Here is a 26,767-nt window from a genome sequence, read left to right on the forward strand (position 1 = left end):
TACAAAGAGGTAGCGGGCAATTGTAATGTCAATTGATAAATAACATGAAATGAAAAACAATTAACTGATTTTATCTTTAAAGTTGTTGAGTTAGAGTGACCTAAGTTGCCTGGCCAGTTGCCTAGCAACATTACAGCCCGAGCGACCGCAGTCGTACTGTTATACACACATTCAGAAGGTGATATGAAGCAAATTAAGATATTCTCAATTTTCTACCTCCTATAACTTTGTCCCTGAGGGTTGTAGGGCAACCACTGTGTTACCGACAGCATTCGCGTGAGATGTTGGAATTCGTGTTTTGACGGTCAAAGCGTCGGTTTGGCTTGTAACCTACAAAGGGAAAGTTCATTTTGTTTATAAAGACACTACGTGCATTTCTTGGTTATTGTATCAGTTACACACAAATTGACACCATAACTGCTCCAATGCTTGCTGCAGCTGTTCAAAGTGCATTGAACCATTCAAAATCAGAGGTTCGCATGGCACGACTACATCAGTACGATAAAATCATCTGTGAAGTGTGTAGTCCAAGGATCGACCTATGCAATGGTATATTTACATCATAACTACTGCTATGCATGGAACCAAGGATAAAATTCTGAACACGAGCGGCTGCCACGTCAAAATTAAGGGGTTTGTTTTAGTAGAAGCCATTTCTTTAATCTACAATTGTAAGGTTCTCCTGGCTATCGAAACTAATTTAGGATAAATAAAATTAGAACAAACAATTAAAAAAACATTTAATAAAAAACAGAACGACATCTTTCATTCTTCAAAGGTCATCAGATTCATCATATTATTATTATTATTATTTTCATTTTAAAAATTGTATTATTAATGATTTTAAAATTATGAATACATGATTATTATGAAGTGTAAGAACAGTTAATAATATTGTTGAAATATTTGAACTTATATAATGAAGTATTTCAACGGTGCGCGAGCAGTACCTCGTATCCCACAATGCTCTTCCCATCCATTATTCTCCTTAAGACCGGTCACGCCTCCCAGCCACACACGAATGTGCAGTCCATCAGAACAATGTTCGTTGTGTTCATTTTCTTATGCCTTTATGTAGAGGGAAATGAAACTTATTATTGTACTGTACTGTAGGAATATGTTTTCATGTAGTATTTTTTTTCCTCTGCTAGTTGCTTTACGTCACACCGACACAGATAGGTCTTATGCCGATGATGGGACAGAAAAGGCCTAGAAATGGGAAGGAAGCGGCCTTAATTAACGTACAGTCTCGCATTTGCCTGGTGTGAAAATGGGAAACCATGGAAAACCATGCTCAGGGCTGCCGACAGTGGGGTTCGAACCCACGATCTCCCGGTGCGAGCACACAGCTGCGCGCTCCTAACCGCACGGCCAACTCGCCCGATCATGTAGTATTTACGCACTACTACAGTATCATGCATTTAAGGTTAATTTTCCTCTACACTTTGGCACAAGAAAATGAACACAACGAACATTGTTGTGATGGACTGCATGTTCAAGTGTGGCTGGGAGGCGTGACCAGTCTTAAGGAGGATAATGGTTCGGAAAAACATTGTGGGATAGAAGGTACTGCTCACGCACTGTCAATTTACTTTTCCACCTGTTCAGTAGTTATTGTTTAATAATCCCCTTGAACAACGATAATCGTACATGTAGCATGAAAAAGATATGTATGAACTTTAGAATCATAAGATATGTCTTGACCAAATGTGAAACGGAATGGCTAATGATTGCTTAATAGAGCCGAAACATGTACCATTGTCACTGTATAAAATCATCAAAGGGGATTATACAGGAAGTACAATTTAAGACTTTGCACTTCTGTTCACAGGCTGCGGGAATGCGCAAGCAAGAACCATATGGCTTGTGTCAAGCTTGCCGCGATAAGTCTTGACAGCTGACGCAGCAGTTCGCTAGTAACAATTGAACTTTCGGCAGAACTATAGTAACTGGGCCTCAAGGTTTAGGAACACGAGCCACCGCTAGGTGGCGCACACGAGTTTCACTGTCGTATTAGTAGTGCTGATAGGGAGCGCCGAGAGGAATGACAATGCTGCCAACTGTTGCTTGGGGACCCTTTCTTTCCTACAGCTGTATGTTCTCGTTGGTTTGCAATGGCTGTTTGGGGTGGTTGTGACATTAGGGTGAAGAAGTTTTCAAGTGATTTTATCGAGAACCAGGCGAATTTAATTCTGTTTTTTGAATGGTGTAATTTAATTAGCACCTCCAGGAATTGTGGCAAGTGCAGTCGCAGTGTCAAATTGTGACAAAAGAATTATTTTTAGGTTCCATCATTGCAATGAAGGCGGGAAACAGTGCTGGCGGAAAGAGAGTGCAAGAAAGAACACATTCTTTGCTGACTCAAAACTGCCCATATTTGACATCGCACTACTTTGTGTCCTTTGGTGCAATCTGGTCAAGCCTATCACTCCTTTCATCAGGCAAGAATTAGGTCTATCTCCAAACACTATAGTTGAATGGTGTAGTTTTTGTCGGGAGGTGTGCATTCATTGGGTACACACCAACAAGCAGAAAATTGCTGGTCCCGACGTTTTCGTCGAAATCGACAAAAGTAAGTTCGGCAAAACGAAATACAATAGAGGACGACATACTGAGGGACTGTGGGTGTTTGGTGGTGTTGAACAGGGCAACTGCAAAAACTATTTTGTTGTGCCTGTTGAAAGACGCGACAAGGATACATTGCTTGCAGCTATTCAGGAATGGGGTTTGCCAGGAAATATTATAATCAGTGACTGCTGGAAGGCATACGATGGCCTGGAGGATGAAGGATTTGTACATTTATGAGTTAACAACTCTATTCAATTCATAGACAGCGGTCGCAGCGGGCGTGTGAACACACGCAATAGAAGGGTCATGCCTGATGATAGGCCACCTGTTCACACGCAAATTGAAAACAGGTGGTGCCACATGAAGCATAGGAGTTTTTCGATTACAGGATTTGGAAGGAAGAAAGCACACTTTGTTGGGTATCTCGCCGAGTTCCTCTTCTAATCAAACTTTCCGTTAGGTAATCATGTGCACGAGTTCTTTAAGGCCGCTGGTGAACTTACCCTCCTCTCCATTAAATGAAGTGTATGTTATACCCCCTTCTCCATTATGTGAATGAAATGATTAATAAATTTTGAAGTATTTGAGGAAAAGTGAGGTTATCATAAAGTATTTCTTGCATTTTAAATATTATTTCAGTAAAGCAAAGGGGTGCCTGGGGGCCTAAGCCCCCAGGTAGAAGGATTTGAGGAAACGTGAGGTTATCGTAAAGTATTTCTTGCATTTTACAACCACTAAATGACCATTTTTCTTGCGGTGCAGACAGTATGCGCCGCGGCGATAGAAAAGAGCACCGGGCGAGTTGGCCGTGCGCGTAGAGGTGCGCGGCTGTGAGCTTGCATTCGGGAGATAGTGGGTTGGAATCCTACTGCCGGCAGCCCTGAAATTTTTTTTCAATTTTCACACCAGGCAAAGGCTGGGGCTGTACCTTAATTAAGGCCACGGCCGCTTCCTACCAACTTCTAGCCCTTTCCTATCCCATCGTCTCCGTAAGACCTATCTGTGTTGGTGCAACGTAAAGCCCCTAGAAAAAAAAAGATAGAAAAGAGCCTCTTGAAGGGAGTCATGTTCTCATGACAGAGATTGGCCTGGATGTGCAAAAATACGTAAAAGCTAATAAATGACCTTTATTTCTCACGCCGTGACCCTTTTAAACTTCCCTGGCTGCTTCATAATTTGTTTCTTCTGCAATGGTTTGTAACAAAATCTCGGTCTCATCCTAGGTGTCAATGACGTCATCCTCTTTCATACGTGAACCAACCACAGGTATAAGCAATGGAGTATGGTGTCCAAAACAGTATTTTTGTTATAAAAGTAAATGTACTTCTAGGGGCGGGGTGGGTTGGTCCCTGGCAAGCGTATTGAACACATCTCTCTTCCACGATCATTTGAAGGTGAGAATAGTAGCATTAAAAGTAATATTTTATGCAATAATCCTTGAGGCCTGGTTACTATAGTTCTATCAAACTTTCAAAGTGTGTTGTGAGTACACTACAGCGCAGAGAATAATTTAAGTCGAGTGCTTTTTGCACAAGAAGGAGAAACCAGTTAAAAGGTGTATTTGAAAATTCCGTAGACAGATTCCCGCTTCAACAATACCATCAAAACGCTGCGTACAACAACTCGTTCACAAGTGGTGTAGTACTGGTTCCGTAACTAATAAGAAAATTAACAGCGAAGGAGAACAGCTCTCACACAGAAGAGGTTAGAAGATATACAGGCAAGATTGCAAGTCAGTCCACATAAGTGGTTTCAGAGAGCAGCTCAGGAAACTGGTATTTCCCAGAAGAATATTACATTTATTTTCTTACCAGACACATTCAGTGGTGAGTTCAGTTTTATTTACTAGTTTATTTATGTATTTGTCCTATCGCCACTGTGGGCACTGTGCTTGCTGTCGACGGTTCCCTGCGTTCCTATGCCTCGGTACTCCGCTACGAAGTCTTAAATTATACTTCCTGTACAATGAAGTACTACTCTTGTGCTTCATCGTGATTCGTAGTCCAGCTAGATGTGCAATAATTCATCCTTGGCGTTATGTCAGCGGGCTTGTTTACCGGTAACTTTCTATTACGTCATCAGCTTTCATGGAACTGTATGTGAAATCTATCATCATCATCATCATCATCATTTTCATATTTTAAATTGTTTAGAAAATGATTCAGGGGCTGTGTAATGAGCAGTAGTGAATGAATAAATTATATAATTTAATGGAGTTTGAACTATTGTGTTTCACTGATATATGATTTAATTTAGCAGTGTGAATAGGGAGGAATCTTTACGTGTGCGTGATCATTGAGGTTATTTTGGTTACTTTGTCTGCAATGTGTATTTCTATTGCCTCACTTATATTTATTTTTAGAAAATCAATAAATGTGAAGGAGGCAGGTTGGTGGGTCCCCAGATGATTTACCTTTCGAAATTATGCTAGCATCATAAAATATAAACTTCATCGTGATTCGTAGTGACAAACATTCACATTATTAAGAAATTAAAACGAAGGTCCAACCTATTCAATACCATTTAATATGAAATCAAATCAGTTATTAGGACTGTTCATGGCAATGGCACACGACAAAATTCGACTAGTGGACTTTAAATTCACTAATTATATTATTGTTGGGTATTCAGCCCGAAGGTTGGTTTGATCCTCTGCAACTCCGCCAACAGCTGTCATAAAATGCCTAGGCGTCACTGAAGAGGCGTACTAGGGAAATGAGGATTGAGGTAGTTTCCCGTTGCTTTCCTCGCCGAGCCAGCCGTTGCTATGACATATCAGTCTGCCAAGCCCACTGAATTGCATGCAACAACCGATCCTATGAGTGATATTTTCACACCATTCATAACAGGGACTGGCTGCATAAGGTATGGTATTACTACCATATAGTATTATACACAGAGATTTTTTTCCTCTTTTGTAAAATAATTTGTAATATGTAAATAATATTCTTAAAGTGTTAATTTGATTGTGTTTGCACTATATACTGTCAATTTTAGTCCATGGCTGAAGATGACCCATAATGGGGTTGAAACCAGTCCCACTGTATAAGTGACTTGACATCATATTAAATGGTATTGAATACGTGGACCTTTATTTTGATTTCTTATTAATATGATGCTAGCATGCAAACATTCAACTTTCACTGCCTTCACAATATCTTAACTTTAAAATCAAGCCATTTTCTTTGCAATATGAAGGCGAGTGTTCTCTACAAGATCAATTAAGAGTTTACATCTGCATGTACAAAACCACTGTCTGAAGATATTTAAATAGTTACATGCAAATGCACAAATCTCTTTCAATAATTGAAACACATCATGAAAACACTGGTATAGATATACAGACATGGAAAGAATGTGCTGTGGACCGCTCACTGTGGCAGAACACTACATCCACCGCTGTCAACTTGTTTGAAAGAGAACGTCGCAGACATCAAGAGGCCAAGCGACAAGCAAGAAAACTCCGTCAATTACAACCCCGCCCTCCTCTATCCATTCGGTGTGATTTGTGTGGGCGTATGTTTTATGCCAGGATTGGCCTGTTTAGTCATCTTAAATACATTCATAAACTGAAATGAACTGGTCTATGTAAGTTATATATACTCGGATCGAGTTACAGCCGACGATCTTGATAACCTAATCCATCTTCGTCGAGTTTCAGTCTCACGTGAGCTGCTGGTGAGAATGGAACATCACACTTGATGCTGAAGGCTGTCTTATGTTTAGAATTACACCAATAGTTTGCCAAGGCAGCTAATGTCACAGTTTTCTACAATTATTATAGAGCATTACTGAAAAGCCTAACCCATCTGTCTTTTGCCCAGCACAAAATTTTACATGCACGCTGCAACTTCAACACCTGAAATGTTCTGAGAGTCACAGTGTAAATCTGCCAGCATACATCAAGTTTAAAATGAGCTCATAAGCTGCACCCTGGATTGGTTGCCCTGGTGTTTATACCTTTGGTGTATAAAATCTCCTGATTCTTTTATTCCTTTTCAGAGTGATGAACTATCAAGATCACTGTGACATTATAGCATTGGTCTATAAGAACTCCCAGTTCCTTTATTCCTTGTCAGAGTGACAAACTATCAAGATTACTGCAAAATTGGCAGCAGAAACCTACGTTAAAAACGTTTCTTTATTGTAACTGGCATACAACATTCCCGTAGCAGCACACAGTCTCTTAAGACACACCTGTCCACACATCAGCATTTCTAGCGTTCAGTTTTACAGAGGCGAAGGATGTCCTCTACATCTTCATCTTCTTCCTTCACCCTGTAGTTCTCCTCGGATCAGACGGCGTGGTTGCCGTTCAGAAAGAGGAGTTTGTCGACGATGTCGGAGCCCAAATTGGACCTCCTCATATCGAACAAGATTTGGCTCTCCATGGGGATGCGGGAGGGAGGCATGGCCGCGGCGGGAACGCAGTTGTACTTACGAGCCAGGCGGGCTAGGTTGGGGCACTTGGCCGAAGCTTTCGACCACCACACGAGAGGACAGTGATCCAACGCGGCGTGGCACTCCGACTGATACTGCACCAGTTCCAAATTGGCTCGTTCTTCGGCCGGCATTCCTGAGTTGCTGCTAGTGCACAAGTCCCCCAACAGGAACTCCATTCCTGAAAACAAACAAAATCTCAGGCTAAAAACAGACACACTTGCAACTTCCTCTTCTCCCCAAATGATAGAAGCGTGGCAAAGAAACAGACTTCCTCCTTTAATTTTTAAATATATAACATTTATCAAACCCACTATGTTCAGAGTAACTATACATCTAATAATAATAATAATAATAATAATAATAATAATAATAATAATAATAATAATAATAATAATAATCTTCTTCATCATTTGTCCCTCCTGCTGGCGGGGTCCGCTACATGGATTCGTTGTCTCCATTTAGTTCTGCCCTGGGCCATGTCAGGATAGAGACTGATGTTCTTCCGATCTTTGTGAAGGGTATCGGCCCATCGCTGTTCAGGTCGTCTTTTTGGTCTCCTACCAGATAGTGACGGAATCAGCCCTTAGCACATGTCCAAACCATTGTAGATGATTCTCGTGCATTTCTTCTTGAATCTGTGCAACGCCAAATCTCTCCCTGATGGATCCAGTTTAGTGACGACAGCATCTCAGCATCTTAGCCTCCACGATGCCCAGTCGACACTCTGTCTCAGTCGGAGTTGGCCAACATCTACAAACATACAGTGCAACAGGTTGGTGACCGTAGGATAGATTTTTGGTGTGAGAGTATCTTTCATCCTCCAGTTGCAAGAGACATCAGTTGTTGTTCTCTATTTCATTCACGCTGCGGAGATCCTTGCAATGACCTCTTCGACAAGTCAGCTATCATCAGTGATCGTGGAGCCAAGATACTGGAATCTTGTCAATCGCACTTCCCCACTGTCTACCTGAATGGTTCTGATTGCTTGTGGATCTGACGGCATATATTCAGTCTTCCCTTTATTTAAGCTTTATTATTGCGCCAGCCATTTGCTCCATTCTTGGGTTTGGCATTGCAGATTAACCTGGGTGTCGGAGGCCAACAGAACATGGTCTGCATACAGAAGCATCCATGGCAAAGAACGGTGCAGGTTTGCTGTTACAGTGTCCAACACTAGAATGAACAAGAGTGGTGACAGCGCTGAACCTTGGTGAATGCCGACGGTGATGGGAAAGACGCTGGATGCATAATAATAATAATAATAATAATAATAATAATAATAATAATAATAATAATAATAATAATAATAATAATAAAAATAATTCTATGGCTGTAGCTGCCTTGCGCAAGCTTGCTCATCAGTTTCAATGTTCCATTTTGCTCTAGGCAGAGTGAACTGAATCTCACTTGGGCGGCATCTGTGGCTTTTTAGAAAAAAAATAAAAAAATGTCGGGTGAACACCAAAAACTACAGATGTTAGAGATCTTTTACATGCTGACAGTGTACGGCATGGAGTGTCGAATGGACTTTTTCTCGCCCTTTCAAAAATCTGGCTGCCTCTGCCGGGTTTGAACCCGCAATCTTGGGATCCGGAGGCCGACACTCCACCACTGATCCACACAGGCAGCTTATACATCATAAATTATTATTGTCTGCATAAAACGCTAATAAGCTGATCCTCGCTCAGAGACAAGTACGTGATACACAAAGTCCTCGTGTTCATGCTGGACATTAGATCTCTTGTATTGGTGAAGATGCTATGTCATTCTTCAATGCTATCTCTCGTGACTAGCAGGTTCTTGTAGTTCTGTGTAGTGGAAAGGCTCTTTGTAGCTTTCACTGCCTATAACCTTCTTAGGTTTGCGGAGTTCAAGTGCTTCCAAATTTTTGCTATTGGAACTGTTTCAGTGTGAAAGAGATGAAGAGCCATTTCAAGATTCTTTATGTCGAACATAGCCTTGGTCGCTGCAGTGCATGTTTCCCCTATCTGCCTCATAAGTTGAAGTGTTCTTGGAGGAACTTATATTCCGCACGGCTTTATTTCTAAATGGATGTTTCGCAACACAAATGAGCATCGCCTTACCTCTGTCGCTAGCACGCTACTGCCGCGAGAACAGTTGACGCAATACGACTGCAGTAAACAGACCTCGTAAAATGTAATACTGTACTCAGAAAAGCTAATGAATCGGGATTGAAAACAAATTCATAAAAACTACACATACTAACAACAACCAACATTAAAAAAGGGAATACATTATTAAGAATAAAAGAATGAGGAAATAACACATAACTCTCTGCTAATGGCCGACACAGGAAGGAGGTTATGGCCTAAAAAGGGAACACTCCACTGATCTCGACTATTAAACCTGTATTATACTAACTTATGCTATGGTAAAGTGTACCATACTAGAGAGATAAAGACCAAAATGAAACACACTACTTACTGAAGAAAAATGCGAAAGATCGCAAACCGTACAGAATACAATACACCCTGAGTGAGATACGTTAACCACGTGGTAAATGTAAATATTAGAGTTGGCAATGCTTCGCTATGGAATTCTACATTGTATACAATATTATAGGTTAGGTAGTATAGACGTTGTGCGCAAGATTGTATTAAATTGCATAGCTGTTAACGTTACGCTAGAAATGTGACGGGGAAGTCACCAAACGTCCTTTCTCATATGAAGACTGGATTAGGGAATTTTCATTGTAATGGTAGGTTCACTTGCCTACAACAGTAATATCAGGTTGGGGAGTTTTCATTATAATGGCAGGCACACACTCGCCACCTGCCTTTATACATCCTCAGAAAGACTGTCTTAGTGGTTTTCCCATCTGAAATGAACAAAGGTCATTACAACGGCGTCAGTAGGAATGGCGCGATTAAAAGCAATGCTTTCATATGAAATACTCGATCAAATGAAAAACCACACATTTTCTCACTTTTAACAAACAATACTATGCTACTGATCTAACAGTCCAAAGTTCCAGAGCTGGAACGACCAAGCCGCAGACAGTCATGATACGTTGACACTCTTCGTCTTTTTTTGGGGGGAGGAGGGTCGAATGTGGAGAGTCTCAGGGCAAAAACTATGCCCTTATACTAATCTGTTTTCTAGGAGTAGCCGATGAGTCGGAAAATCTCAATTCACTACACTGACGGCGGAAAATATCTGACTTGGAGGCAACTTTTCCTCCAAGCCAGAAAAGAAAACCCCTCTTCACTGCTAATTTGGAATAAAATGAATGTAGAATTTAATAAAAGTGAAGAGGAAGAAGCTTTAAGAAACGGCTCTTTTCAGGGTTATATTTTGAGTTATTTGGTGAATTGTTGTGCTATAATTTGGAATAGGCCTAAATTGTAATTCTAGACCAGGTACTACTACCACTACTACGTGAGCCTCTGCCTTAAGTATGCCACTGCTAATTCAAAAACAGCATGTCAGAGTAGGGATCGAATAGCTGGAATATTATGATGATATTGGATGATTATGATGAACCACTGTGTTACGTACCAGCAGTATCAAAAAATGCATTAACCAGAGGAATGGCATGCTAAAGAAGAAGGTTTTGCAACTCCCCAGCTATTTCCCGCCAATATTCAGTCAGGCTGGTATACTCGATACGCAGCAGTAATCCCACCTATCGGAGTTGAGTGGCAGCATACGAGACAAAGAACATCACAACAAACAATGGTCAATGTAATGTTATTGTTGATCAATGTTATGCGCTTTCGGTATTGCAGGCCTTCACATTCAGTTTTCTTCTGACTCTCAAATACTACTCTTATCATAGTCAGTACGGTAAAACTGAATAAAACATAAATGATTGAAAATTGTATTCTCTATAACTTTTGTTATGTAGTACTTATTGATAGGACCAATAACAAAGGTATTTAAAAATTAAATTTTAGGCGCCTACCCTTAAACTACAATTTCATCTAGAGTGAATATAACTGTTTATAGCTTAGACTGTAGTTTCTTATTTCCCGCCTCTATATACCGATTTTTATTAAATTCTGTTAACCCATTTTCTCATGGCTCGGCGTTGATATGGACTTTAACAACAAAAATACAAAATCATGAATATCTCAGTTATCATAGCCCGTACGGTAAAAATGTATGAAATAAATTATCAGAAATTTAATTCTATATAACTTTAGTTATATAGTATTTATTGACAGGACCACTAATAATACCGTATTTATGCGAATAATCCCCGCACCATAAATTTAGGAAGGCTCATTTTGAAAAAAAAGAATTAAATGAACTAAAATTCCTTCCATCGAACGAGTAACATAGACATAAACAAAACTTTCATATGACTCCGCGAGATCCACGTGGTCTTTACGCAAATATGAACATGTAAATTTACGGATATATCTGCTTTGCCCGAGATGATAAAAATACATTATCACTGTTACAAAATATATTTGCCAAGAAAAATATCAAGCACGTCTACTTACGTGACAGATATTTCATTAATCTGAACTTGCAGTAGGCTCGATTCCCTGTAGATCGGAAGATTCTCTGTCTCTTGCATCACTAGAATCCTCTCCTAAATTACTTACAAGTTTGTCACACTCCATGTCTACAACACTTCTCACACACGGTCTCCTTTTACTCGGATAGTAACATGACCAGTGGTGGACAATTCTTTTCGTGCAATGTAAACACTTGAAATAGACACATTGGCGAATTCGGGTGTTAGTTTTGCGATACAGTAAAACCTTGTTAATTCAAAGTTTTTGGAATGCAGAAATCAGACTTCCAATTACGGGATTTTGAATTAACTGCCAACTTGTAACTCAGAAAGGCCAACACTTGCCACGTCACAAAATATTCTAATACACATTACTGCATGCAATTAACATTGGTTCACAGTTTAAAACTTGCAAATGCCACGAAAAAAAAAAAAATCCAAAATGTACCCAACAAGGTGTATTTACAGTATTCAAATATTGTACTTGGACAATTCACTGGAAAACATAACCTCACGCAACGAATGAAAAATAATTATTCAAAAGCGAGGAGAAATCTATGCTGGCTCCCCTGTGCAAGTGGATTCATTGGATTATTGTAGTGTATGCATTTTAGACGTCTTATACTTGCATGGAAAGTGTCCGATGCCTTTAAAGCATCGTGGTTTACCGAACTTTCCTATGGCAATGGGAGGAAGTAGGAAGTCTCTTGCTTCTTGTACTTCTTCTTCTTCTTCTTCTCTGTATTTGATGGATTTCGCCTGCGTGTTACGTCCGGCCACCGATGTTATATATAATAAAAGGGACGTTTTGTGAATAAATGAGGCTGGGACAAGTTTATGATGGATTAAGCCTGTAGGATATCTCTCTCTCGCTCCCGTTTGCATTGCAACATAGTGCAGTACCACGAGTCCGTTTGGCCTCGGCATTAAAAAATAAAGAAATGTGCAGTTTCATTGGCATTGACAATATTGTTTGGTGTGTACGAATTGATTATAATTATCAGCCGTGCTTTTTCGCATACGAATGGATTATATGAGCCACGCTTTCTCGCCAACTGTCGGCATCGCCAGTTTTCGCGGATTCTGCTTCTCCGCACACTGCCTGCTACGTAACAAAAAATGCAGCCTTATAAAATGGTAAGGCTGACTTTATAGAGTGTAGTGGAGCAACGATTGCTAATATTAAAAAAAAAAAAAATTTGCTGCTGGGGTAACGAATGTGTTCACCGCATGCCACTGCTTCCCTGTCATTATTCTGTTTAAATGTGCACACTGTTCATTCCAATCACTGCCTCAGAGTAGGGATCGAATACCTGGAATACTATGATGATCCAACGTGTTATGTACCAGTAGTATCAGAAAATTTATAAACCAGAAGAGAAGAGAGCTCCCCAGCTACTTCCCACCAATATTCAGGCAGGCTGTTATACTCGGTATGCAGCAGTAATCCCATCTATCAGAGATGAATGGCAGAAGACACAAAGCACATCACAACAAACAATGGTCAATGTAATGTTATTGTTGATAAGTTTTATGAGCTTTCTATATTGCAGGCCTTCACATTTAGTTTTCTTCCGACTCTGTGATATTAGAACATCTAACGTAAAGTGAGTCCTCCTTTCTTTCATGAATCCCTCGTGTTATTATTCAAGCGATCATTCCTTCATGACTTTTTCTCATTCTTATAATCATCTTCACAATTTAATCACCATCACCACGAATATTATTTTAGTCGAAACAGTAAAACCGAATAAGACATAAATAATCGGAAATTGTATTCTCGATAATTTTTTTACGAGGTACTTTTTGATATGAACAATAAGGGAGGTAATTAAAAATTAATTTTTTGGCACCTTCCCCATAACTACCATTTTGAAGAGGGTGAGTAAAATTATTGATAGCATAGACTGTAGTTCCTTATTCCCCAACTTTACGTACTGATTTTCATTAAATTCTGTTTACCCATTTTCTCGTACCTCGGCGCTGATATGGACTTAGTAACAAAAATCCAAATTCATGAATATCTCTGTTATCATAGTCAGTAACGGTAACAATGTATAAGACAAAATGATAGGAAATGTAACAATATTTAACTTTAGTTATGTAGTATTTATCAATAGGGTCAATAATAACAAATATTTGAGAATTAAATTTATACCTTCCCCTAAAATACCATTTCACTCAGCATGAATCAAATTATTTATGGTCTAGATTGCAGTGACTTATTCCCCGACTTTACATACCAATTTTCATTAAATTCTCTGCAGCCGTTTTCTTGTGATGCGCATAGAAACATACATACACACATTATGGAAAATTAAAACGTGCATTTCTCCTTGTTACTGTGGTCACGGCCGGTACAGAAATATCAGCTGTGAGCTTGCACCCGGGAGATAGTGGGTTTGAATCCCACTGTTGGCAGCCCAGAAAATGGTTTTCCGTGGTTTCTCATTTTCACACTGGGCAAATGTTGGGGCTGTACCTTAATTAAGGCCATGGCCTCTTCCTTCCCACTCCTCCGTCTTTCATATCCCATTGTCGCCATAAGACCTGTCTGTGTCGGTGCGACGTAAAGCAATATTAATTTTTTTTAAATATTTAGAATCGACTAGACTGAACGAACACAAACATAGCACACGAGAACGAGAGACTGACAATTGATATACGTGTCGCGATATACAGGTTTCAATAAACATCGCACATTCGCGCATTAGTAAACGTCGATATTTCGTTTGAAAGCGGCCAATGAGCGAAGGACTTCCGGCCACTGGCGTAGAAAAGCTGAAATGGCGGGATTTGAAAACAAATGTTTGAAGCTCACAAAAAAATAAGGTAAAATCGGGAGGCAGGAAAAACTGTCGAAAATCGGGAGTTTCCCGTCTAAAACGGGTAAGTTGGTAGGTATGCATACGGTTGGCAACGCTGTTTTGTATGCTTCCCAAATTGATTTGCCATTATGTTTGTCCCTTCATTACTCATTACTTATATTGACTTGTCGAGTGAAGTTAATGTTAATATTAGCTAACGGGTGGCTGAGGGTTGTCACGCACTTACCCGAGAGACGACTCTTCTTGGCTGGAGACTCGCCGCCGGCATTGCCCTGTTCCTCCTCCACCAGTTTAATGAGCAGCTGCTTCATGGGGCCCGATATGATGCTCTTGTCGTCTTCGGAGGCGTAGGGCAGCAGCTTGAACCGAGGGTCTAGCGTGGTGGCCATCTGGAGCAGGAGATTCACTGACTGGTCACTGTACCTGAACATACACAACCGAGGCTACAGTCTGCATGGCCTGGCACAAATTATATTTAATGCAGGGAAATTTTCCATGGTGTGGAATTATTTTTCAAGTGATGAATTTTATCTTTGGTTCTGCACTGACTTGACAATATTTAAACTAAATTCTTAAAAAGAAATAATTTGTTTCTACAGGTCCACCTATTTGATACAATATCATGGCCCAGTTTCCAACGAACGTTAAGTGTTATAACACTGCTGTTAAGGGGACTTAACACATAATCTAACAAAATGGTCGTCTCATCAAGAACTGTTAACTCTAATAAATTGTTAATATTTGGGCTAAATTAACATGGCAGCAGCCCTAAGTTAAACCTCTTAACAGCTGTTAAAATTTCAAAATGGTAGGATGTAGAAGATGTTGAAGCTTTACTGATAATTGCACTCACCTAAGAATATACTGTAACAGTCCGGTCTTTCATTTTTCAAGCATACTCGCATACTATCAAATTAAATCTATAACAACATTTGTTTCGCATTCATCACAGTAACGCCTTTGTTGCCTCTTACTTGACATGTTTACGTCTTGGCAGTCTCCGCTAACCATAACCTATAATAATGTCAAGCACGTGTGACAAAATACTTTTTCAACACACTGCTAGGAGCGCTTTATGAACAAAGACGCTCACTGCCAAATGCGTTTAGAAATATCACGGAAACGTGTTAATTTGTCTTCAACAATAGTTTCGTAACAAATGTTGGAAATATGTTCGTGAAACAGGGTACTTAGAACCAAAGTGTTTAATTAACAACAATTATTAGTTAACATTTGTTAAGTAAAATTTAATACAGAGTTGAAGAAATCGGACCCAAGACAATCTACTAAAAATAAAGTCATGTTGAAGACTAGAACATGTTTCAACCCTTATTAGGGTCATATTCAGCTAGTTGTGGAAGAAAAGTTTTTCAGTATACACTTTGTGTCCAACATTTATGTTCATGATGATCACGATGAAATGAAATGACGTATGGCTTTTAGTGCCGGGAGTGTCCGAGGACAAGTTTGGCTCACCAAATGCAGATTTTTCGATTTGATGCCCGTAGGCGACCTGCGCGTCATAATGAGGATGAAATGATGATGGAGACGTCACATACACCCAGCCCTCATACCAGCGAAATTAAACAATTAAGGTTAAAATTCCCGACTCTGCCAGGAATTGAACCCGGGACCCCTGTGACCAAAGGCCAGCACGCTAACCATTTAGCCGAGGAGCCAGACGATGACCACGATGTTCTTCCACAACTAGCTGAACCAATCTCGATAGCTGCAGTCGCTTAAGTGCGGCCAGTATCCAGTAATCGGGAGATAGTGGGTTCGAACCCCACTGTCGGCAGCCCTAAAGATGGTTTCCGTGGTTTCCCCATTTTCACGCAAGGCAAATGCTGGGGTTGTACCTTAATTAAGGCCACAGCCGCTTCCTTCCCATTCCTAGGCATAGCAGCTGCTATTTGACAAAGGCTATACTTGAGTTTTTAACCCACTGCCTGATGAACAGTGAGTTTCAATAAGAACTTCACCGCACACAATACTAGCTTGGACTGGGAAGTACTCGAGGCCCGCGGACACATAACAGGGAGAAAAGTGCTTGAGGACCAGAACATTACTGTACATAGTGCAGTACAATCATCCTTTATCTATATACAGTAGAACCTTGATAATTCAAAATCCTGCCTAATTCGAAGAAGCTCTCATTCCCAGAAACTTAAGGTACGGTTTTGCATGTTATTTAAACGGTTTAATTCCAAATACGGATAATTCGTCATTCGAAGAACAATGTAAGTTCCATTACCGAAATTCAGACTTTTAATTCAAAACTACCTTTACATTTTATAACAGTATTTTACAGAGTAATTTAAATTCAAAATTTCTCTGTGTTGTGAAAGAACGCGTCTTCTGGAACGTGCAGGGGTAGTTTTCCGCACTTTCATTCACTTTGCTGTGTCTACAGTATGCTTCACATTTGCTAAGTTCGAGTGAAATCGTAAATCTTTCCTATTCAGCGCCTTAAGGAACGCCACAATATCATGTAGCAGGCAGTGTGCGAAGAAGCAGAATCTGCTAACACTGGCCATGCCGACAGTTGGCGAGAAAGCGTGGCTCATATAATCAATTCGTATGCACCAAACAATATTGTTAATGCCGATAAAACTGCATAAAGTTCGTTAATGCTGAGCCCAAATGGACCCTTGGTTTTAAAGGAGAGAAGTGCAAGCCGGGAAATCATACAAGGATAGAGTCACTGTACTGTGTTGCGATGCAAACGGAAGTGAGAGACTTCCTCCCCTCGTCATAGGAAAGTTTGATAAGCCACTATGTTTTAAGGGCATCGGGCACTTGACATAGATGTTGATTCCCATAGGGAATCTGAAATATTTGTCCCGAATGAGTAAATTTATAATACCAATATAAATGGTCCGTTATTGGACATTATAAATTTTCCAGCTAACTCATTCCTGGTTGCCAGCGTTTCGCTTTCGTGTGCTAGGCTGGGCCCATACCGTGGCCTCCACGGTATGCGATAGCCAGCTTCTTGGTAGGTGTGCTAGGTGCCGACTGATGGGTCCAGCCTAGCACACGAGGGCGAAACTCTGGCAACCAGGAATGAGTTAGCTGGAAAATTTATAATGTCCAATAACGGACCATTTATATTGGTATCATCGGGTACTTTCCGTGCAAGTACAAGGAATCTAAAATGCATACAGTACAGTAACCTGGTACCTGGTTTTTATACCCGAGAGGACAAATAATCACCTATGTCACAGCATCATGGCAAAACGCACAGGAGGATTTTGAAGAATTCTGGCATTTACGCTTAGGCTCAAGGTAAGTAGGGTCTTAGTTGTCTGAGCTACGGAATGTTGAGAGTACGATGGACTAAAGTGGAGGCAACCAACCTTGTGGACAAGTTTTCGGACAGGGAACACTTGAAGTTTCTGGCGTTTTCCGAGTCTGAGTCCTTCACTTTAAGGTGAGAGCTGTTGAGCTGCCAAAGTAGAGGCTTCAGCAGTGAGATGAGAGGAGTCTTCTCTTCGCTCAGCGTCATTATTGTCACCTGAAACATCACAATAGCACAGGAATCCAAGAGGAGGGACAAGATGTCTCAGATGAAATAATACAGTGCAGTTCCTTGGTTCAGAGGGTCCCGAGTTAAATTCCTGTGCCTGGTTAATTCCTCCTGGTTAGGTTACCATATTGTGTGACACAAAAAAAAGGACACTTTCTAAAAATGTAATAAATTAACATAACAAATGAATAAGCACATGGTATTGTATGGATAATGGTGAAGGCAAGAGAATTCCAGAAAGATGTGTATCTCTGCTTTATTGGCTATGCTAAATCCTTTGACTGTGTTGATCATAATGAATTATGGAAAGTACTAAAATACATGGGAGTACCAGATCATATCATTAACCTCATACGGAACTTATACTCTGACCAGGAAGCTACGGAACAACTAAATGGGTCAAGATTCAGAAAGGAGCACGGCAAGGCTGTATATTGTCACCTAACCTTTTCAATCTGTATGCGGAACACATTATGAGGAATGTGGGGTTAGATGAAGAAAGAGGAATCAAAATACCTGGGTTAAATATAAACAGCCTGAGATATGCGGATTATACTATCTTGATGGCAGAAAATGAAGACGACTTAAAAACCCTCTTACTGAAACTGAAAGAACAAAGTTCAAAGGCTGGACTAATGTTGAATGTCAAGAAAACAAAAATTATGGCAACTACACCTGTCAATTCATGGCATGTAGGAGGAGAAAAAATGGAGGTCGTCTCCGTTTTCAACTATCTTGGCTCACAGATTTCTGCTGATGGTGACTGTAGCGATGAAATCAAAAGACGATTGCTACTTGGTAGAAAGGCAATGAGACATAATATTAACAACAAAGATCCGTATAGTAAGGGCTATGGTTTTTCCATTTGTGATGTACGGATGTGAGACCTGGACCATAAGAAAAGCTGAATGAGTAGCCGGGCGGGGTAAACTACATAAAAGATAAAATTTCAATTTATTCCCCTCTGGGCATTAACAATAATATCAGGAAGTAAACATTAACTGTATAATTGAACTATTTCAGTGTTATTATCACGAACAAGCCATAACAGAATATTCTGAACTTCTAGTGTTCTGCTGTTAGTTCATAATCATGTAACTCCGGGGCTTACCATTCGGTTGCTGTCCTGTGCCATACGTGTTTGAAACGTCATGCTAATCCAGACACCGGTTGCACACAACACTACGTGATGGTCAAGGTACACACTTGAACTCCGATCTAACTGATGCAATTATGTTGACAATAATGAAGAATTATAATTTAAATAAACCGTTCTACAGCGTTTCCGTTTTAATTCGGAGCACCCAATGACTCAAATATGTATTAATATTATGTAACTAGCACATATTTAGGTTATGTTAGCTGGGCGGCTTGTAAAAGAAGGTCCTAAGGAGAACAATGTAGAAGAATAAGCTTGAGTGGAGCTTTTAAAAGTAGAAGAGACCATAATATGAAGATAAAGTTGGAAATCAAGAGGACAGATTGAGGCAAATATTCATTTATAGGATGAGGCGTGAGGGACTGGAATGAATTTCCAAGTTCGTTGAAAATATTTAAGAAAAAGCTAAGAAAACAATTGATAGGGAATCTACCAACTGGGCGACCACCCTAAATGCAGACCACTGACTGACAGATACCATTCCATTCATGCTGGACAAAGCTGCAAATACAGTTTACCCAATCATCACATGATCCTAATTCAGCCAACAATTTTAGATTCCTTATACCTGTGACCCGCTGCGCTGAAAGGGACCCAAAGCCGGCAATGGAAATTTTATAGCAGAGCTGAACAAAAGTGTCTGTGGTATACAAATTTATTTTTTAAAAATGTTTTTTAATGTTTTTTTCATCTGCTATGTAAGGGACTGGCTGCATAAGGAATGGCATTACTAGCATCGCTCATACCTCAGTCACTTTCATATTGTCAAAGCCAAGGATGGAATGAAAGTAACAAAATTGCTCTATTCCATACCAGAAGACATAGTGCGCTGTGAACACTACGTCCTGCAGCAAAGGCATATTATACTGTATTATTAGAATTAATATTAAGTTTTGGTTTAATTAGAAGAAGGCAATAACAAATTAATAGGGAAAAGTTATTATCTATCATAGCAAAGACCTGGAATTACATTATCGCTTACTCTCTCTCTAAGTACTGATTGATGATGCTTGTTTAAAGAGGCCTAACACCTAGGTCATCGGCCTCTAATGGTACGAAATGAGATGAAATGACAAATTAAAAACCCAAAATCCTCCACTGGCCACAATTCAAAACGTGAGGACAAAGAATGAATGGATGGATATGAATTTAAAACGATCACTGGAACCGATCCACAGTGCCTCACATGCACAGAAGCTGGCGTAAAACAATAGTATTACTGACCAAGGGACTGCTTCTATAGCACGATACTGAATCGATGATGCTTGGAGTCGAAAGGAGTCCAAAATCCAAGTCATTGGCCCTTATAATGGTACTTATCGCTAGAAAAGTAGAACAATGGTATTTATCATGTTGCGGTACTAATCAAGAGTAGCGTAGACTTGCGTTATTCCACACATTATGGTACTACTCACAAGTAATGAAATTCGCACATGTATTATGGACCTACTGTGTTTCGCACATTGCGGCGCCACTGACAGGCAAGTACTACTTGCTGCATATGACTCACGTTGCGTCTACAAAGCCATCTCGCTCTATCATTCAATTCGGGTTGAGTCTTAGACCGAAAACTGAATTTTGACGTGACGAGTGAGAAGTTGCTCACTTACCTTGAAAGGCTCGAGCACCATGACCAGGTCCTCCACAATCTTCCATTCAGCATCAGAGAGCGTGAAAGGCTCCCTGTCCATCAGGTCGAGGGTGTCTAGTATGGAGGAGAGAAAGCTTCGCCGCATCAGCAGCTGCTCCAACATCATGTAGGTGGACGTCCACACCTTGGGGTAGTCCAGCTTCAGGCCATTCTCTTCCAGCTGTAGTACAACAAGAGTTACATCGACAGACACGTCTTATGGCTAGGATTAGGAAAGAAGCCCCAACATTTGTTTGGTAAACCACCATCTCTTGAATACAAGCAAGTAGTGAACTTAGTTGGTAAACATTCACTGAGAGATGGTTGGGGAAGTCCGTGTAATTTGGAACACTCAACTTTAAACGCTCATAACTCTATAGACTGTAATGAAAAATGATAATATTTTATACACGATAATTAGTACAATGTATCTAATGATTTGATGAAAATAAATGTTAATATTATCTTTTGGATTTGTTTAAAAGTAACATTTATTCTAAAATTTGTTATTGTATAATTTGGACTGACAGCATGTAACTTGGACCAGGTGATCGTGTAATTTGGACCGACAGCATGTAACTTAGACCAGGTGATCGTATAATTTGGACTGACTGCGTGTAACTTGGACCAGGATTCGTGGTCATGTAATTTGGATAGACAGCGTGTAACTTGGATTAGGTGGTCGTGTAACATGGACCAGGAGGTCGTGTAACTTGGACTAAGTGATCGTGTAACTTGGACCAGGTGATCGTATAATTTGGACTGGTAAATACAAACACTTACAAGTTATTTAATGTACTTATTATGAAAACCTAAGTAATAAAATACAGTACTCTGAATTGTGATTGTCACTTTTGGCATGTAGGGCAATGATAAAACAATTCGTCCAGAATTTTGGTGCAGTTTTCATGAGCACAATTTTTGCAACTTCTGCACTCTAGCCATCATAATACTTGTCACACACAATGCAAACAGTTCTTGATTTTTTTCCCTTGCATTTGTAGTGAACAGTTTCTCGACTGTTCCTCATCTTAACAACCTGCTCCATGGCTAAATGGTTAGAGTGCTGGCCTTTGGTCCAGGGAGTCCCGGGTTCGATTCCTGGTGGGGTCGGGGATTTTAACCTTAATTGGTTAATTCCGATGGCTCAGGGGCTGGGTGTGTGTGTTGTCTTCAGGATTAGAAATCATCCTACGTAGGGCCCCATCCTCACAGACGTGCAGGTCGCCTATGCGGCGTCATTCCGAAAGACCTGCACCAGACCTCTTATGAGGCCACACGCCATATGCTAATTTTTATGAGTCATAGCTGACAACTTTGGGAATATTCATTGTTCTTGAATTGACAATCTTATTTATCAGAGTTTCAATGTTAAAGGAATTTACACCCCTCAAGGGAACTACTTTGAACTGGTTTCTCGGGTTCGATTCCCGGCTGGGGCGGGGATTTTAATCGTCTCTGATTAATTCTTCTGGCTCGGGGACTGGGTGTTTGTATTCGTCCCAACACTTTCCTCTTCATATTCAGGCAACACACTAGACACTACCAACAAGCAATAGTGATTACAACCCTCCATATAGGGTTGGCATCAGTAAGGGCATTCAGCGATAAAACACGAATCCTCTCAGCTGTTTTCTTGGTTTTCTAGACTGGGCCCACCATTTCACTGTCAGATAGCTTCTCAATTATAACCATGTAGGCTAAGTGGACAGCGAACCAGCCTTCAGATCCAGGTAAAGATCCCTAGCCTGGCTGAGAATCAAACCCAGGGCCTCCACGTAAGAGGTAGGCACACTACCCCTACACCGCACGGCCAGCTTCAAATTATAAAACAAGTTCTTTTAGAATCACCAGTAAAACTACGACGAAACATAATTATTACAATATTGTACCAATGGTCCAAATTACACGACATGCAAAGATTGAATCAAAAACTGGTGAAGATGCTTGTTGTTTAAAGGGGCCTAACATCTAGGTCATCGGCCCCTAATGGCACAAAATGAGACGAAATGTAAGGACAATTAAAAATCCATAATTCTCCACTGACCAGTATTTAAAACATGAGGACAAAGAATGCATGGATGGATATGAAGTTAAAACAATCATTGGATCCGACCCGCAATACCCCACATTCCCAGAAACTAGCATTAAACAATAGTAGTATTGCCCAAGGGACTGCTTCTAAAGCACAATACTGAATCGATGATGCTTGTAGTTGAAATGGGTCCAAAATCCAGGTCATCGGCCCCTTATAATGGTACTTATCGCTAGGAAAGTAAAACCATGGTATTTGTCATGTTGCGGTACTAATCAAAAGTAGCGTAGACTCGCGGTATTCCACACATTATGGTACTATTCACAGGTAGTGCAATGCGCACATGTAACACAGACCTATGGTGTTTCGCACATTGTGTCGCCATTTACAGGCAACGCAAACCTAAGGTGTTCTTCACATAAGTGGATTAACCACAGGGACTCGCACTATCCCGTGGTGTTCCTCACATAGTGGGTACTAATCATAGGCAAGGCAGAACCATTGTGTCGCTCATATAGTGGTACGAATCACAGGTACTGTAAAATGCGTCCTGAGCACACACTGTTGCTACTAATCACAAACCTATTGTGTACCTAACATAGTGGTAATATGTGCAAGTAAATGCGACCCTTGGTGTTCCCTGCATGGTGGTACTAATTACAAGTAGTATCATGGTTCTAATTTGATCATCCCTTGGTTGCCCCTTCTAGTTGCCTCTAATGACAGGCAGGGGATACCGTGGGTGTATTCTTCATCTGCATCCCCCACCCACAGGGGGTTGTGTGTTTGGTCCGCAAGAGGTATTTTATTTCCCTCATGTCCGCCGGCAGGCCGGTTAGAATCCCCCTATCCGCCACCTGGGAGTTATCACCTCTCCCCCTGCTACGCCAGCGTTGTAGATTCGTGGTAATCAAAAACGAAATAATATGTAAAGTATTTAAAATTTATGAATGAAACTATGTACAAACTTACCTAAATATTTTCATCGGTACTTTTAAAAGCCAAACACCCACTTGGCTGATATAACTACTTCATAATACACTTGCTTGTCACCGTATAACCTTACAAGGAAGGCAAGTATTATGATAGTTTTCCTCTTCCCCCTTCATCCGTAAGTGCATTAGCAAAACAACTCCCAGGAAGAAAGCTACCCTCAGCTGTCTGACTGACCTTGCCTCTGACAGGAGGTGACCAAATGTGCAAATATCAAAAATATTATCGGTCCAAATTACACAGACTTCCCCTACATAAATGATAAAGGAATTTGAGCGTTTCAAACGGAGATGAACATCCTTTATGCACTTACTCTACGATGTGCTACTATAAGGCTGAAGGCACTGGCAAGACAGTCATTCTCATCCCCAACAGCAGACATTTACCTGCAACATGTTCTCCTGTATCCTGAGCGTAGCCATGGCAGTGCTGTTCCTCGAGATGGCTGCGATGGCAGCACGACACTTGTTCAGGATCGCGGCCACTTCAGGTTGGTCCAAGCACGACGTAGTACACATCTGGAACGTTACACTAACGTAAATCATAGTGATCAACTGATGAACAAGTCCATAAGCCTAACGATGAACAACACAAGAACCAAACTAATGACCAATGTGAATACAAGTATAGTTGAGACAACTGGTTACTTTCACACCCAACACAGAAAGGGAGATGAACAATAGAATAACAACTGCTTGGAGATATCATGTTCATCCTAGGCCCGGTTTCATCAACGTGGGTTAAACCACTGCTTTCGTGAAATACAGGCCGTACTGTAGCAAGTGCGGGAAAGCAATCAGCTGATCATTAGGGAGAGAAGTTTAGCATGTTAGTTAGTTGAGTTACATGAGAATTCTTCGCTGTTTTATTGAAATTTTTAATGTTGGCCGCATGTTTACTCGGATATATATCAGACCGAGTCATTATCAACTGCATTATTAAGTGAAAAGTCCTCAATTAGTGAAGAAAACCTAGTGTGAGCGTGTATTCATGTATTAATTATTATTATTATTATTATTATTTGGCGTATGATGGATAATGACAACCTATAAACTATTTACACAACCAGTGAAAGATGAGTACAAAGCAAATACAAATGATCATATCTATACAGTCATGTGAAGCTACAGGTTAAGAATATCGCTCTGCCGTGTTTTAATTTTGTACTTTATTTATGTAATGTTCTATCCCTAGTGTGAAATGAATTGAGTTAGTGCATTCAGCGTTTTACTATCAACCACGATGTGTATATAATTGAATTAAGGTTATCAGTGAGAGAAATCACCATGCTAACAGTTGTTGTGTGCCTGGCTGCAAAACAAATTTTAAAGAAGGAGAGTACACTCCAGTATTTGTGTTTCCTCCTCATGAAGAAAGAGTTAGGTTATGGAAGAAGGCTATTCCTAGGGAGAAATTAATAGCTAATCACCACACAGTTGTGTGTATCAACCAATTATTCCTGAAGACTAAATCGTGAGGGAAATAAGAGTGTCTTGTCCAGATGGTGAGTTACAATTTCTTATTATGTCAAAAACATGGGTAACATTAGATATATTTTTATCTAATCAGACTTGCGGCTTATTTGAATTTGGTGTATCTGAACATTCAAGTCCATTTTACCATTTTGTATTGTGAAATAACACTGCTGAGATGTTACCTATCAAATTTCATATCACAGGCAATGGAACAGGGCTATTCCATGAAAACTGAATATGAAAATAATTGTATTGGCATTACTTCCTGTTTAAAAATCTACATTTTTGTAACAACTGAATTTTTTGACAGTGACAGTAAATGTTTTGTTATTGTTGGAGGTTAGCTTACTCGTAATCTTTCTTGCAGGTACTGAATTGGTGGTACAGAAATAAGTTACATTTGTAGTATATTGTATTGGTAATTGGTTGCTTGTTTCCTATCAGTGTGTATGGTGAGAATGTTCTAGTTGACTAGAAAATGGATAGAAATCGCACGAATATATCTCAGAGTGTTAGCATGTACTCATGGAAAACCCAACGTATATACGCAAGAAATACAAAGTTAGGGGAAGTATATGCACTGTATGTCAGAACTAACAAATATTTATGAATAGTTTTTGGTTTTATAAGGTGTTAACAGTTTCTTAAGTAATTTAAACGAGTGTGTTATTCAAGCGGATCGGATGCGTATCGCCTCCAAGTCCCATCCAAAGCGTGACGTCATCAGAGCTACATCATGGTTCATGGTGTGGGTTACAGTAGTCATGTCCTAGTTAGTGAACCATGGGCAACGGCTGAGTGGCCTAGTAAGTGGTCCTGAGAGTCGGGATACCAGTTGCTATGGAATGGGAGTGGGCATCTCGGATATATTCTGAGTCATGGCCCTCCTTGTGCTCAGGCGGCTAGGACTATACAATTCACCGGTGGTCCATAACCCGTTAGAGGAGAGATCCTCACTTGGACTATGTGCAAGTAGGGTAGCATCCTGCTTCATGAATTTACCGAGCTCAGAACATTTTAAGCAAGACTCAGACCTATCGGAGTAACGGAGTCCCACTCCCATTTGACAGGCGAGGGAAAGAACTTGGCGAACGAAATGGAATTCGATAGGGAGCTATCAATATTAATGGAGCTTATGGAAGAAAGAAAGTAGAACTGGCAGAGTGAGCAAGGAGGAAGCATCTGGATGTGCTAGGAGTAAGTGATATTCGGGTAAGGGGAGATAACGGGGAAGAGATAAGAGTAAAGTGTACTTGAAGGGTGTTAGAAAGGGAAGGGCAGAGTCTGGGGTAGGGCTCTTTATCAGGAATACCATTGCACGGAACATAGTTTCTGTTAGGCACGTAAATGAGCGAATGATGTGGGTAGATTTGTCAGTTGGAGGAATTAGGACTAGAATTGTCTCCGTGTATTCACCATGTGAGGGTGCAGATGAGGATGAAGTTGACAAGTTTTATGAAGCATTGAGTGACATCGTGGTCAGGGTCAACAGCAAGGATAGAATAGTGCTAATGGGCGATTTCAATGCGAGAGTTGGGAATAGAACTGAAGGATACGAAAGGGTGATTGGTAAATGTGGAGAAGATATGGAAGCTAATGGGAATGGGAAGCGTTTGCTGGA

At 40.3% G+C, this 26,767-nt stretch overlaps 1 protein-coding gene across 1 annotated transcript in view; it reads right to left on the bottom strand.

The window, feature by feature from the left end:
• Window positions 1-5,427: 5,427 nt before the first annotated feature.
• Dref (DNA replication-related element factor) overlaps window positions 5,428-26,767 on the bottom strand; it is a 36,518-nt gene continuing 15,178 nt past the window's right edge. Inside the window, exons 2-6 of the mRNA XM_067155013.2 lie at window positions 24,058-24,189; window positions 20,624-20,824; window positions 17,685-17,842; window positions 14,552-14,748; window positions 5,428-7,189 (exon numbers count right to left, since the gene is read on the bottom strand). Coding sequence (XP_067011114.1) covers window positions 6,864-7,189; window positions 14,552-14,748; window positions 17,685-17,842; window positions 20,624-20,824; window positions 24,058-24,189 — 1,014 coding nt within the window. The 3' untranslated portion in view covers window positions 5,428-6,863. The remainder of the gene's footprint in view (window positions 7,190-14,551; window positions 14,749-17,684; window positions 17,843-20,623; window positions 20,825-24,057; window positions 24,190-26,767) is intronic.

This window comes from Anabrus simplex, chromosome 10 (assembly GCF_040414725.1).
Source record: "Anabrus simplex isolate iqAnaSimp1 chromosome 10, ASM4041472v1, whole genome shotgun sequence".
Classification (NCBI taxonomy): domain Eukaryota; kingdom Metazoa; phylum Arthropoda; class Insecta; order Orthoptera; family Tettigoniidae; genus Anabrus; species Anabrus simplex.